Source organism: Coenobita brevimanus, chromosome 116 (genome assembly GCF_032717465.1).
Source record: "Coenobita brevimanus isolate Jiangsu-jjx chromosome 116, ASM3271746v2, whole genome shotgun sequence".
Classification (NCBI taxonomy): domain Eukaryota; kingdom Metazoa; phylum Arthropoda; class Malacostraca; order Decapoda; family Coenobitidae; genus Coenobita; species Coenobita brevimanus.
In genome coordinates, this window is record NC_137069.1 from 632,062 (window position 1) to 645,790 (window position 13,729).

Here is a 13,729-nt window from a genome sequence, read left to right on the forward strand (position 1 = left end):
CAGTTAACTTTTTTTGTTTGTTGGTTGTTTTTTGCTTCAAAGCGTGGGAGCTGGGACAAAATGGATAGTGAGCAGCTCACAGGTGGTGTTTTACTCACGCCCTCTTATCTGGGCGGCATCCCATACCAGGCACAGTGGCAGAGCACTCACTGCACTACACTGGAGGAGGACTGGAGAAAATTCAGAATTTCTAACATGGACATCCACACGCGCCAACCCTCCCTCACCTCCACCCACTCGTGCCTGCACGCTCCCACTGCGGCTGCGACCTTAGTTACAGTGTAATTTAAGCCAAAATGGCCTGCCACCAGTAGCAAAAGTCCTGCTGCCTCCCCTGCAAATCTCTCTTCACGGCCTTTGAAAATCAGTTCAGTGACTACCTGGGACGACCGGTACCGATTACACCGATCTGTGGGCGGTTAATACGTCGCCAGGGCTGTGAGTTTTGTTTCATACGTACATAGGTAGATACATACATACACACAGACAGACACACAGACAGGCATGCATACATACATACAAACTCAACGTCAATAGTTCATTTTTGCAGAGAGGACGAAAACGGCACAGCTGTGGAAGTTGCACTGTTGGATTTCCAGTTATGCTGTCGTTCCACCCCAGCCTACGACCTCAACTACCTCCTGTACAGTAGCATGGAGGCCAAGGATCGAACCCACCACCTTCCCTCCCTCCTGGCCGCCTACCACGCCTCCTTCGCCAGCGTCATGCAGGCCGCGGGGCGAGACGTGCCTTTTTCACTCGCCGAGTTGACACGGGAATTTCAAAACAAGAACTTCATTGGCGTGGTGTACGGCGCCCTGGCCATTCCCGTCTTGCTGTGTGACCCGAGTGATGCACAGGTAATGTAATACAAAATTCAAGAACTCTTTTTGGCATTATATTGTGTACTAGCAGGGAACACGGCGTTGTCCAGGGTTAAAAAAAAAGGAAAGGATATCTGCACTGCCTGTTACTGGGTGCCACACCCTTGTGATAGACCTATGTTCCTCCTTGGTCTCATTCCTGCATGGATATATTAACCATGGACCTATTTTCTTACCGACGACCCACCCATCCGGCCCAACCACCCACTCACCCCCCTGCCTACCCATCCATCCTGCCCACCCACCCATCCACTCACCCTCCCACACCACCTCACCCTGCTCCACGAAATTCACCTATCTACCCAGCCCTCCTCACCCACCCACACTACCCCACCCTGCCCCACCACACCCACTCATATACCCAACCCTGCCCACCCACCCTACCCACCCACCTCATTCACTTGCCTACCCAGCCGATCCATTGTAAGAATACTGATATGGTTGCCAGATAAATTAAAAAACTCTATGGTAATTGACCTCCATGCTCCACTATGTTGATTGGCGACTTTGATAGTTCTAATTTTAGCCATCAGGGGAGGCACGTTAGCAACTCTAAACCACAAAAATAAATTCCTGGTAAAAAGCAACCCCTGTCTGACCCCTTTGGAGCTCTCTCGATTCATCTCCCTTAATTTCCATAGCAGACAAACTGGCGGAGAGACAGACACACTTTTTAAATATAAATAAGAGATAGTTTAATCATCATTCATGTAGTCTGCGATAACGGAGAGGGAGCCCAACGAGCCGTGGCTTCGGTACAACCAGGTAGCTCAATTGCCCGGTTATAATGACTTCCCTCAACTCCCTCTCTGTTCACTGAAAGGAGAAGGGGTTCATGTTCAAATTAGCCTGGGGCCACAACAACAACAGTAACAGCAACAACAACCTCAAAGATAAATTAACACCAAGACTCAACACCTTAAGGTCACTTGCCTACACAACATCTGGACACAACAAAGAAACCACCACCACAGTATACAAACAATATGATTTCAGTGATGAATTATGCAAGCCCTGCTTGGCCTTCTAACCTCACCAAAACACACTGCAACACTCTACAGACCATACAAAGCAAGGCCCTAAAATAATCACAGGCTGCACAGCTACTACACCCACAGACCACCTACACCAAGAAACCAAAGTCCTCAAAGACATAAGAGGCACACAAATTCTTGCCGCAGCCTCCACAAACTCACACCATCCACTACACTACATGGCAGCACATCCACACACACCAAGGAACATCAAAACAACACCCAGCACACGGTATCATACACAAATACTGTCATCTCCCCACCCTCCTCCCCCGCCTCAAACCAGCGTCCAGAAGCATATCCATACTTAAGTCACTCGCCGCTCCATTCAGTCACTTAAAGACAACACAGCTGCATGCACTGCCCCATGATATCCACCCTTCTGAATCCTACCTCCCTCGTGAGGACAGGGTCCACCTGGCCAGGCTGAGATGTGGGCATCATCCAGCCCTCTTGAGTTATCAGAAGAGGCTAGATGACTCCATCACTGACCCCTCTCCAAGATGCAACACAGCACCCCATACTATTAAGCACATTATGGAAGACTGCACTGCACACAATCACCTGCGCCAACAACACAACATACACTCCATGAGAGCTCTGTGGAAAAGCCAGGTCTCGGCCGTGGCCTTCCTTAGGGACTTAGGGCTGTTCAGCCAGACTGCCTAGGGAACAACAACTACTACTACTACAACAACAACAACAATAAATCAACAAGAGAACAACAGCAACAGGTCTATAAATGGCCGTCAAAATTATGTGCCTGCTTACTATATCTATCAATCTATCCATCTATATATCTATCTATTTAATATTACCAGACGGCCTAATTCCGTAAGGGGTGGCCACAAAGTCGCCTCTGCGTCCCTCTATCTTCTAGTTTGGCTCCGGTTCCTCCAGCTCACCCCCCCTCCCTCATATATATCTCCATTACATGCCCCCATCTCATTCTTGGTCTTCTCCTCCTCCTAATCTCATTCTTCGTCAAGCCCTCCTACTCTCCTCCTCCACCTCACTCACATACACCCTTCTGATTAGTCTTTCATTCCGTGTCCCCTCCACATAGCCAAACCATCTCAGAGTATTTCGCTTAACACTCAGTCACATCCATATCAACACCACAAAGCTCCTTTACTTCCTCTTATATCTGTCTGCATACACCTTACCAGTTCCAATAATACAGTCGTAAATACTATGCCGACCGGTATACTACAAAAAAGATTAGTTTACGATCCTTTTTGTATACTTTTGCAGGAATTTACAGTGGGATCGAAGGAGGAAACACTTAGCTACATGGAAAGGAAGAGAGCCAGTTTCCTCCGCATGCTGCACACCAACCCCCTCCTACGCCCTCGTCTGGAGAGTCTGTACTGTGATGTAAACAATTATATCCAAGCTGTGAGAGGAAGAGACACAGCGAGTAGGGGAAATTCATAAATAATCGCATTTTTATTCAAAGCTGACTCATTAAATCTCTCTCTCTCTCTCTCTCTCTCTCTCTCTCTCTCTCCTTATCTAGTTGCCTGCCTACCCACCTACCTATCTATCTATCTATCTATGAGTCTGTCTGTCTGTTTACATATCTTTTGCCAGATGCCTTAATCCCGTATGGCGTGGTCACAAACAAATTGCTTCCGCATTGCCATGTCCTCTGCCATTTGCCTGCCCTCCCTCCAACTCACACCCACCTCTCTCATATATCTCTTCATTTTATCCCTCCATCTCATCCTTGGTCTCCCCCTCTTCCTCTTCATCTCCGCTTCACTCATTCTCCATCTCTCCACTTCATCTCTCCATCTCATCTTTGGTGTCGCCTCCTCCTCTTCCTCCCCATCTCACTCGCATACATTCTTCTCTCAGTTTCTCTATTCCATTCTTCCATCTCATCCTTGGTCTCCCCCTCCTCCTCTCCCTCTCCACCTCATTCACATACACTCTTCTAGTCAGTCTCTCATTCTTCATCTCTCCACTCCAGCCCGCTCATCTCATTCCTGGTCTCTATCTCCTCCTCTCTCCCTCCACTTAACTCACATACACTCTCTAAGCCATTCTCTCATCCTTTTCACGCCATCCTTACATCTCATCCTAGGCGCCCCCTCCTCCTCTCCCCCTCCACCTTACTCAGACAGACTCTTCTAGTCAGTCTCTCATTCTCTAGCTTTCCAAATTCCATCCTTCCATCTCATCCTTTGTCACTTGCTTTCTGTATTTCAGTCTCTTCAATTCGATGATTTATATTTTTAGTTTATCAGCAAGCTCGACTCCCTTTTGTGTGTGTGTGTGTGTGTGTGTGTGTGTGTGTGTGTGTGTGTGTGTGTGTGTGTGTGTGCATAAATACGTGTTAACAAAATATAAGCTCTTCCTTGATCCAGTGCACATCACATTTCCCTGGTCCGATGACAGTTTTCTGAGATATCTTCTATACAGACACAGACGGACAGACACGGATGGGTACAGAACCTCCAGTCCAAAATACCTTACCACTTGTTCATGGCTATAAAATCAGTCTTTGTTTATCCATCCATCCATCTATCTATCTGTCTGTCTGTCTAACTATCTATCAATCTATCGATAACTGTCTGTCAGTCTGTCCATCTACCTGTCTGTCTGTCATCCAACCCTTTTCGACCCATCAAGAGCACAGAGGCCCTGGGAGAGGCTGCTCATTTCCAACACTTCTGGTAGTAGGCTATGTGAGCAATAAACCATAACTCCTTGGATGTAAACCTTCAAGGGTCCCATCCAGTTGGAGCGCCCTATCCCACAAGACCACCAGGCGAAAGATGAAATGGTTTTTAGGTAAGATACAATATCGTAAACAAATTGTCAAATAACATGGTGTTAAATATTCGTGTGTAATTTTCCCCTTCTCATACTACACTGATAATGCGTACAAAATATCTAACACTAGGTTTAAAATGTGTTTCGTCTCTGGAGATACATTATAAATGGAAAATATAAACATGTTTTGTAAGGCTGTTACGTTCATTGCCCATACATAGAAGTGAAAGGGAAGTAGGACCAGCGCGCTTTTCTGAAACGTTAATGGTCATTGTATTCGTTTATTGTTTATTGGAAAACAACGTGATTAAGTCTGATAGCTTTTCATACTTTAGTTTTAATGCATAACATGCAAATGTCCCTCACATCAACCCGTGATTGGAGCAAAACCCGGCAACAATGACCCCATTTTGCCAGCATCCCTATGATTAACAGTGTTACCAAGTTTAGCATAATTTTATGCTTTTAGCATAATTTAACCTCAAATTTAGTGTCTAACATTATTTCTAGCATAATGGATCTTTTAGCATGATTCTGGTATAATCCTACTATGTCTGGAGTAAATTTAGCATATATCTTGCAAACTCAGTATTCATTATTTCAAATTTCCCGGTTTAATTAACATGAAAACAAAAAAGAAAATTACTCAATAACAGTAACAAAATAGATTATTGTGCAGTGTAGGCCACAACAGAAACAAAAAGTAGCCCATACAATATTGTTTTGCAGGGGATTAGTCGGCAACCGTAGATTTTGTTGTTTGACTGCTGCCGCCAAGAGTAAACCTCCTGATGAAGTTTTACGTGGGAGTAATATGTTTGTTGCAAATATCACTGCCAAGATTCCTGGCATTGTTAGAGAGGAAAATGAACAAGACTCGGACAACGAATGGAGGTCACTAATGTTAAGTGATGATGCAGAGAATATTCACAAACTGCTGTCATTGACACGTATGAACTCTTCTGGTCAAGAATATATCACACAGGGAAATACTCACTAATTTCCGAACTTGCTAAAGCATTATGAACCATCCCAGTATCTAATGCAGATTGTGATAGAATATTTTCTTCGGTTAACTTGAGGAAAACAGGAAAACGGAAGAGGCTCGAAAACAGCAGTCTGGCAAATGAAATAATAAATGGAGAGGACATCAGACAAAGTGAGGGGTGTGTAAAATCTGAGTCATCGCCCATTGGAAGGCATGATAAAGTCAGTGGGTCAGAAAATGTACCCTCAATGGCATCAGTTATGATCAACAGAATAGATGAAGCTGGCTAATTGGAGACATTTAGTAATATTCTGTGTAAAGCTGTTTACTGAAAGCCAAATATAATGGATTGAACTTTTATATTGAAGATGACTTTTTGTAAGTTTCTTGCAAGAGAAATTATCTGGCTCTAGTTTGCAAAATTGCCTACATATATTGTATTAATATAAATAGCTGAGTTATTATATTAATTTTCCATTAAAACATGTTCAGTAACATACATTGTTGCTTTGATCTATTACGCAGTGTAATATGTTTAGCAAATAAAAAGTTGGCATAATGTCAGCATAATTTAATTTTACCTTCGGCACACTTTAGGTTTAGTTAACATATTTTCACAGCAAGTTTAGTACATTTTGGTTTTGGTAACACTGATGACTAACCCTGACAGCTGAGCTGGGTATTCACTAACTTTCTTTCATTTACGTGATTTTACGTAAAATTGCTTGCTTTTGCAACTAGCTAAACTTGAAATCTACAAAATACTTCACATTAATAAAACTAGAGTGAACAAGCAATTGAATATCCTAGAAAATAAGACGATTAATAACACAATAAGACTTGTTAACGATACACGTATTTGGGTAAAATGGCTAAGATCATTTATGAATATAACTTGGCACTGTTTACATTAGAATGTGAGGAGGGAGGTGGCCAAGGATCGAGTTGAAAATGGCCAAGTTTTCAACGCTAATAAGTGCCATATTTATAGTTCTTGTTCTGATTAGTAACCTGGATGCCCAAGGAACGGAAAGGCAAAATGATCACAAAGAACCAACAATCCTAGTAGTGTTACTGGCAAGAAATAAGGAGCACACCCTACCCTATTTCCTTACCCTCTTTGAGCGTCTTGACTACCCCAAAAAGAGAATGTCTTTATATATCCGCTCAGACCACAATATTGACAAAACTATAAGGATAATGGAGGAATGGCTGGCGGCTAATAAGAACCACTATCATTCTGTGGATGTAAAATTGAATAAAACCTCAGCAAAATTTTACCCAGGGGAGATCAGAGGGACGGAGTGGGGTGATGAACGATTCACCCACGTAATGAAGTTCAAGGAAGAAGCTATGAATTTGGCCAGGCGTATGTGGGCGGATTATATATGGTTTCTGGACATGGATGTATTCCTGACAAAGGCTGATGTTTTACAGTTGATGATGAATGAGGAAAAGTCCATCACAGCACCCATGTTAAACTCCTTAGCCACATACAGCAACTACTGGGGTGGTATGACAGAGGATTACTGGTATTTGAGGTCTGAGGATTACCTGCCAATACTTGACCGTAAACAGAAGGGGTGTTTTTCTGTCCCTATGGTCCATTCCTGCGTCCTGGTAGACATGACTAGGGTGTTGTCGGATAACCTCACCTTTATCCCCCAAAACATCAGTGGGTATGATGGACCTCATGATGATATAATAGCTTTTGCAATTTCCGCCAAGACTGCAGGTGTTGAAATGCATGTTTGCAACTTTGAGGTCTATGGGTTTATTCCGTCTCCACTTGATGAGGAGGAAAGTTTGAAAACAGATCTGAAACAGCTCTTGAGTATAAAGCTAGAGGTCTTGGTTGAACACCCACCATTGCCAGTGTCATCCCTCCTTGCCAAGTACGTCCCACCTCCCTCGGAACCAGATAAACTTGGATTTGATCAGATTTACCTCATCAGCTTAGCCAGGAGACCTGAGAGGCGAGAGAGAATGTTCCGATCCTTTAAAGAGCTGGGATTGCAGGTCAAGTTGTTTGATGCAATAGATGGCAAGAAACTCAACGACAGCTACCTCATGGAACTTGGCGTGAAGCAGATGGCGGATTATAAGGACCCATGGTCAAAGAGAGACATGACCTTTGGGGAAATTGGCTGTTTTCTTAGCCATTATTTCATTTGGGAAGACATTGTTGCCAATGGTTATGAAAAGGTACAGCATGTTGATAACTGTTGCAGTCATACTTGATATAGCCTATGGGATTATTAACTAAACTCTAATACTGTAACCTAACATGACATTGTAACCCAACCTAATATAACCTAACCAACCCTACCCAATCCAACCCAACCCAGTCTAGCCTGACCTGACCCAACTTAATATAACTTAACATGGCATTAAAAAAAAAAAAAGTAATTATTTGGATCAACACTGCTTCCACATATTATTATTTATTATTGATGTCCAGGATTTTTTTTTTTTTTAATTCTCACTGCCACCTGATAATTTTTTTCAGATTAAAAAACACCACAATAGTAAAGAAGTTAATAATGGCCATACCTAACCCTTCCATTTTGAAAAGTTTCTCTAAGCCAAGCAGAATTATCAGAAGATAGGAATAATAAAAAAAGTATACCGTACATCTTTTAACAGAATAAGATAGCAATATTGGTACTCAGTCTTTACACTTCAGGTATCAATGCTAAAATAAATAACAGTAAAAGATTAGGATAAAATAGCTTTCCATCTTAAATGCAGGGTTGACAATAGTATTCAAATACTAGAATATAATGCTAGTTGTGCAGTGCTATAGAAGTGATCAACGTAGTGTGCACTAGTGACATACCGGTACAATAGAATACAGTATTAAGGCACAGCAACCAGAATAAATCACTAAGAAAGACTGCTACAAGATTTCCTAAGCTACTTACAGCAAGACCCTACATCTATTCATCAAACTGTATGATTTACACCATGTTTGATGATAAAACAGCCATGGTGAGAGAGTAAGGGAACCAGTATCTCAGTAGTGAAAATATTTCTTTTTTTCAGATCACTGAAGTCCAGTATATTTTCAGGTTTTGCTGTTTGAAGATGATATTCGATTTGAGCCGTACTTCAGAGAAAAAGTGAGGCTGATGCGAGATGAAGCAGACAGACTACTTGACTGGGACCTTATTTATCTGGGTCGAAAGAAGATGAAGAATTCTGATGAGCCTTGGGTGAGTCAGGATGTAGTTACTATTATCGTAAACTTTTGGTAAGTGTTGCTATATCGAACCAGTTGAAGGAAGAGGCAGATGATATGTCTGATGGCTTTGATATACGGTAGCTCATGTTCAGTAGGGTGCGGTAGCCTGTATAGAACCCTAGTTCAACATACACTAAATCTTGTTCTTTGGATACCCAGTGGAGTTATACATGTTCAGTTTTATATTAATTTTGTGTGGGTTAATTCTGTGTTCCTGGATACTGTATAGATAAGTATTATATATTTTGTCAGTAATAAACAACAGAACAGAAAGAAAAAGTTACCCACACTTTTAAGAACATTGGACTACTGGTTTGAAATACCGTACTGTAGAATTATTTAAAAAGCTCTCTGATGCACAGTACTGAAGAAGAAGGGGTACTACATTATACTGGTGTGGTAGTAATGGAATTTTCTGTATAATCCGGCAGACCTAGCTGATAGGTGGTATAAAGTGTATGGGTGGAGTCAGGGTTCTGGGGGGTTGAATGGTGAGTGAATGAGTGTAGCCCGTTTAATTGGTCAGACTTCTGGTTACTTTCCTACTGTCATTTTTTTCCTTCCCCCCTTGCCCTGTGGATACTACCTCACCCATAGGTGGTAATAGAGGTCTGAAGAATGATGCTGATGTTAATGATGATAATTTTGATTGATTATGAACAGGCTTACTATTCCCAGTTTGTTCATTTATGATATGGTAATATTAGGTTAGGGTGGATGAAAATAAATCATGTCCACATGCTCTGCAAGGTTTTGCTATATCTTAAAATTAGGTCATCCTTCATATAAAGCTTCATATGTGACATTACAGTACCAGGTACTTCAGTGATTGTGGTCTTCATTCCTCTGGGGAAAAAAAAAAAAAAAACTAATTTAACTCTTACTGTGTATCAGGTTGAGGATTCCGAGACCCTGGTTTATGCAGACTACTCATACTGGACACTGTGCTATGCCATAACACTGACAGGGGCAAAGAAACTCCTGGCTGCCCAGCCACTGAACCAGATGGTGCCTGTTGATGAGTACATCCCCATTATGTTCAACAAGCATCCAGAGGTTAGTGTGGAGGAAAGCTTTTGCACGATCTTTGCTATACAGTAGTGCATTCACCTTAGCTTGACCCAGATTTTTGTCCTTTTGCAACCTGCCTCCTGTTACCCATCCTTCCTCCCTCTCTGTCCCTCTGCCTGCCTGTATACCTCAGCTCTGTCATCCTTCCTCCCTTTGTCTCCTTGCATACCTGTCTGCCTCCTGTTCTCAATGCCTTGTCCTCTATTCATGATTCCTCCAGTTATGACCTCCTTCTTCCCACTCTTTCTGTCTGCCTGTCTTTGTCTTCCTCCCTCTGCTTCTCTGTCTGCCTGCACACCTCCTCTGCCCTACTCTTCCATTCTATCTCTTTCTCTCTTCACACCTCTCTTTCTGTGTACTTACATCACCAAGCATATCTTTGCTTATGAAGTAGAATGCAGGAAGTCCTTGTTATATGTTGCCATCTTTTCTGCGGTTAAGTCAGCAGTAATTTGCAGAAGAATTGCTCGTTAAACTTCATTTGCAAATAACTAGGCAGTGGAGCCCTCTACTATAGTTATATCAGTGCCACCTTGTAAAGGCATCCATCTCGAGTGCCATACACTTTCCTAATTCCAGGGGAGCATACTGCACAGCTTGGAGGATATTCCCAACAGATATCATGTGGAACTCTAGACCGACAGAGTGACAAGCCAAAGATAGATTGAGAGGAAGGGGTTGACGGAGAACATAGTGGAGGATGAAATTAGTTAATGTGATGAGAAAAGCCAAATAATCAGTAGGTAATATTGAAGAAAATTGATGGAAACCTTTGATGCATTGAACTGACACAACCTGGGGATGCAACTACTGTTACATAACAAGGATTTATTTTAATTTCAGGAGGAATGAATGGTTGCTGCCTGTAAAGCTGATTTGGCATTTCACCTATTGTATCATGTCAGATGAATGGAGAATAGTTGTAAAATTATGGAACACAGCACCGAGATATAATAAAGATTTATTTTTAACTCTAGAAAGAATAGAGAATTGCTGTCTATAATAACACTGATTTGCCACTTTAACCTAGTTTGCCATGTCATTTGAATGGAAAAAGAGTCTTAATATTATGAAGTGTATCACAAATGTATTATTACTAGGATTTACTGTACTGTATGTACGTCCAGGAAAATTGATGATTTCTATACTCTTTTCACCTTAACTTGGCCAAGATTTTTGTCATTTTGCAAATTATTTCTTGTTGCTCAATGGCAGAATTAGACAATACTGTGGTTTTACATCCTTTCCTTGGCACTTACTTGTGACTAGCTATGTTTTCTAGTGTTAATCTCTTGTTACAATTCAGTACTCAGGATGAAGAGATGGTAATTTTAGGCCAAGTTAGAGTAAAAACGGGTATACCCATGAGGCTGATTTGCCAGTTTCACCCAGTTTACGGTGTCACTATCGAAGAAGTAGTAATATATTAGAAGAGAAAGCTTTGATTTCCTGTTATCCTTTTACATACGTCCCATGTCTACTATAGTCCATTTTAATTCCAGGAGGAATGGATGGAGAAGTTCCCTGTCCGAAACCTGAATGCGTACTCTGTGGCGCCACTCTACGTCTTCCCAACCCACTACACTGGTGAAGTTGGCTATATAAGTGACACTGAGGAATCTCCAATCGTAGAGGAAGAGCTTAGTAGTCCCTCCGCCCCCACCCCGCTGCCTGATCTGGATGCCAAGGGGTTAGGAATCAAGGTGGGGCTAAATGGTATGGTGAAGGATGAACTGTGATAGGCACGGCAAAAGATTAAGGCCAGTTTCAACATCTTCCATCAGGTAATGTAAAAGACTAAAAGTCAGTTTCAACTCTTCCATCACATGACTTATGCTGATGCTTTATACTTGCAACTTCCAGACAATTTTGTTCATTGCTGAGGAGACATTTTGTAGGGAAGAAGCTGTTATTGTTGTTTTGGCACCAGGGTTACGTGAATGTTATCCCAGTGGACTGCTGACCGAATTTGCCAGCTTGTAATCCACCATCCTCCTTTCAGAAATAATGAATGGGCGAAGTGATGTTTGTATAACCTGGCAGTGAGCAGTCAGGTTATATTGGTGTTGCCACAGGAAGGTATCCCTCTCCAGCATTGATAGCTATCTATGTCTGACCTTGCTAGTCTGGAAGTCTTCCAAATCTGATTAATATTGTCTGCAGGATGCAAGAGTGAATCAAAGAATAAATCGTTGGACTGAACAAATTAATTCCTTGACCCATTGAGTCCTGGAATGTGTTTTTCGTTTCATTCTTTCCATCTCTTGACAATCGTCATCACCTTTGGTTAGACTCTTCTGGCTGGAGGCAATATAACATCCCTAACGAACCTTGGGCTTATGGAATACAAGATTCCATAAGCCCAAGGTGAATAAAATCATGTGGCAGCAGCAAGAATAAACTAAAATGGACATGACCTGGATTCAAGGGGTTAAATTTGGATGAATGATGATGGGTATGGTGTGGGTGGGAACAAGGTTGGACTAATTCAGATCAGAAAAGGCTAGGATTTTAGAGGAATAATTCGTACAAATGTGAAGAAGATGAGTTTCATACTTGAACACCCAGTAATGTGTGTCTGGTAATGTGTCATAAATACAAGCTGCATTTTTCATGAAGTATACACTATATCATCATCACAGTCACTTGCAACAAAAGACAGGGTTGTAATCAAAGTGGCATTGAAGATTTTATGGCACATTTCCTTATTGCTTTAGTGCATATCAATTTCTTCTCTTCTGCTTCTATGTTAATGATGCAAATTGTGTCATTATGAAATCAATATAAACACTTCTTCCCTAGTGATTCTTTGTGCACAGTAGACCTCAGTATTCCTCTTATTTGTTGTTGATGCCAGTTACTTGTATGCCAGTATTAGAACAGTGGGAGCCATATAGAAGAGAACGTTATGATGGAGTATACAGTCAGAATTGCTAAGGAAGGTTTGTTCCACATGGAGTATGACCCTGAATTTGTTATATATTGTACATTGCAGTACAGACACTTCCTGTACTTGACCAGTATGAGGAAGAGTTATTTTTAGCATTTATACTCTGTCATTGGAAAAGCCCCACTCTTGCATTGGACAGCATACAAACTAATACCGGTACACATGGAAATCTGAATAAAGTGTGAATATCAGAAATCTCAAGCAGTAGTGTCTTGTTTAGCTATCAAAAACTGTCCTGCATTATTAACGCCGAAAACTCGAAGGTATAGGCAAGCCCCCATTATTTCTACATTACTCTCTGAAGCATGTGATCATTATAGAATATACTACACTTTGTAATGTGGGATGCAGGCTGATCACATCTAGCAATTAAAATAGTTCCATAAAATAGGGGCTATCGTACCCGTTTTTAGTGTCGTCCTTTATCCTAATGAGTCTAGGGATGATACTTTTGCTTCACTCTTGTCATCTCCTGACAGTTTTACTCAGTTTAGGATAGACTTTTATAACTGAAGGGGTTATTTGTAGTATTAATAAACTCATCTAGTAAAAGAGGACCTTCCAGAATTGAATAAAATCGTCTGTTAGCATCAAGTGAGTTATAAATTATGTCACCTGGATGCAAGGAGTTAAGGATGATTTGAATTTTCAACACTTCTGGGCTTAAAGATAGAATAATAACATTCATTCATTCATTCATCATCTAACCCTGTGTTGCCCAGTGAGGAGCATAGGAACCCACGGCTAGGCAAGTTGGTCCTGACATTTAAGATGAGA

At 41.6% G+C, this 13,729-nt stretch overlaps 1 protein-coding gene across 1 annotated transcript; it reads left to right on the forward strand.

The window, feature by feature from the left end:
* The first annotated feature begins 6,638 nt into the window (after positions 1–6,638).
* LOC145418745 (glycosyltransferase 25 family member) lies at positions 6,639–11,834 on the forward strand. The gene is made up of 4 exons (XM_080287081.1): positions 6,639–7,892; positions 8,759–8,902; positions 9,826–9,987; positions 11,505–11,834. Exons 1-4 carry the CDS (start codon positions 6,639–6,641, stop codon positions 11,739–11,741), a joined length of 1,797 nt encoding a protein of 598 aa, XP_080143207.1. The 3' UTR covers positions 11,742–11,834.
* The last annotated feature ends 1,895 nt before the right edge of the window (positions 11,835–13,729 follow it).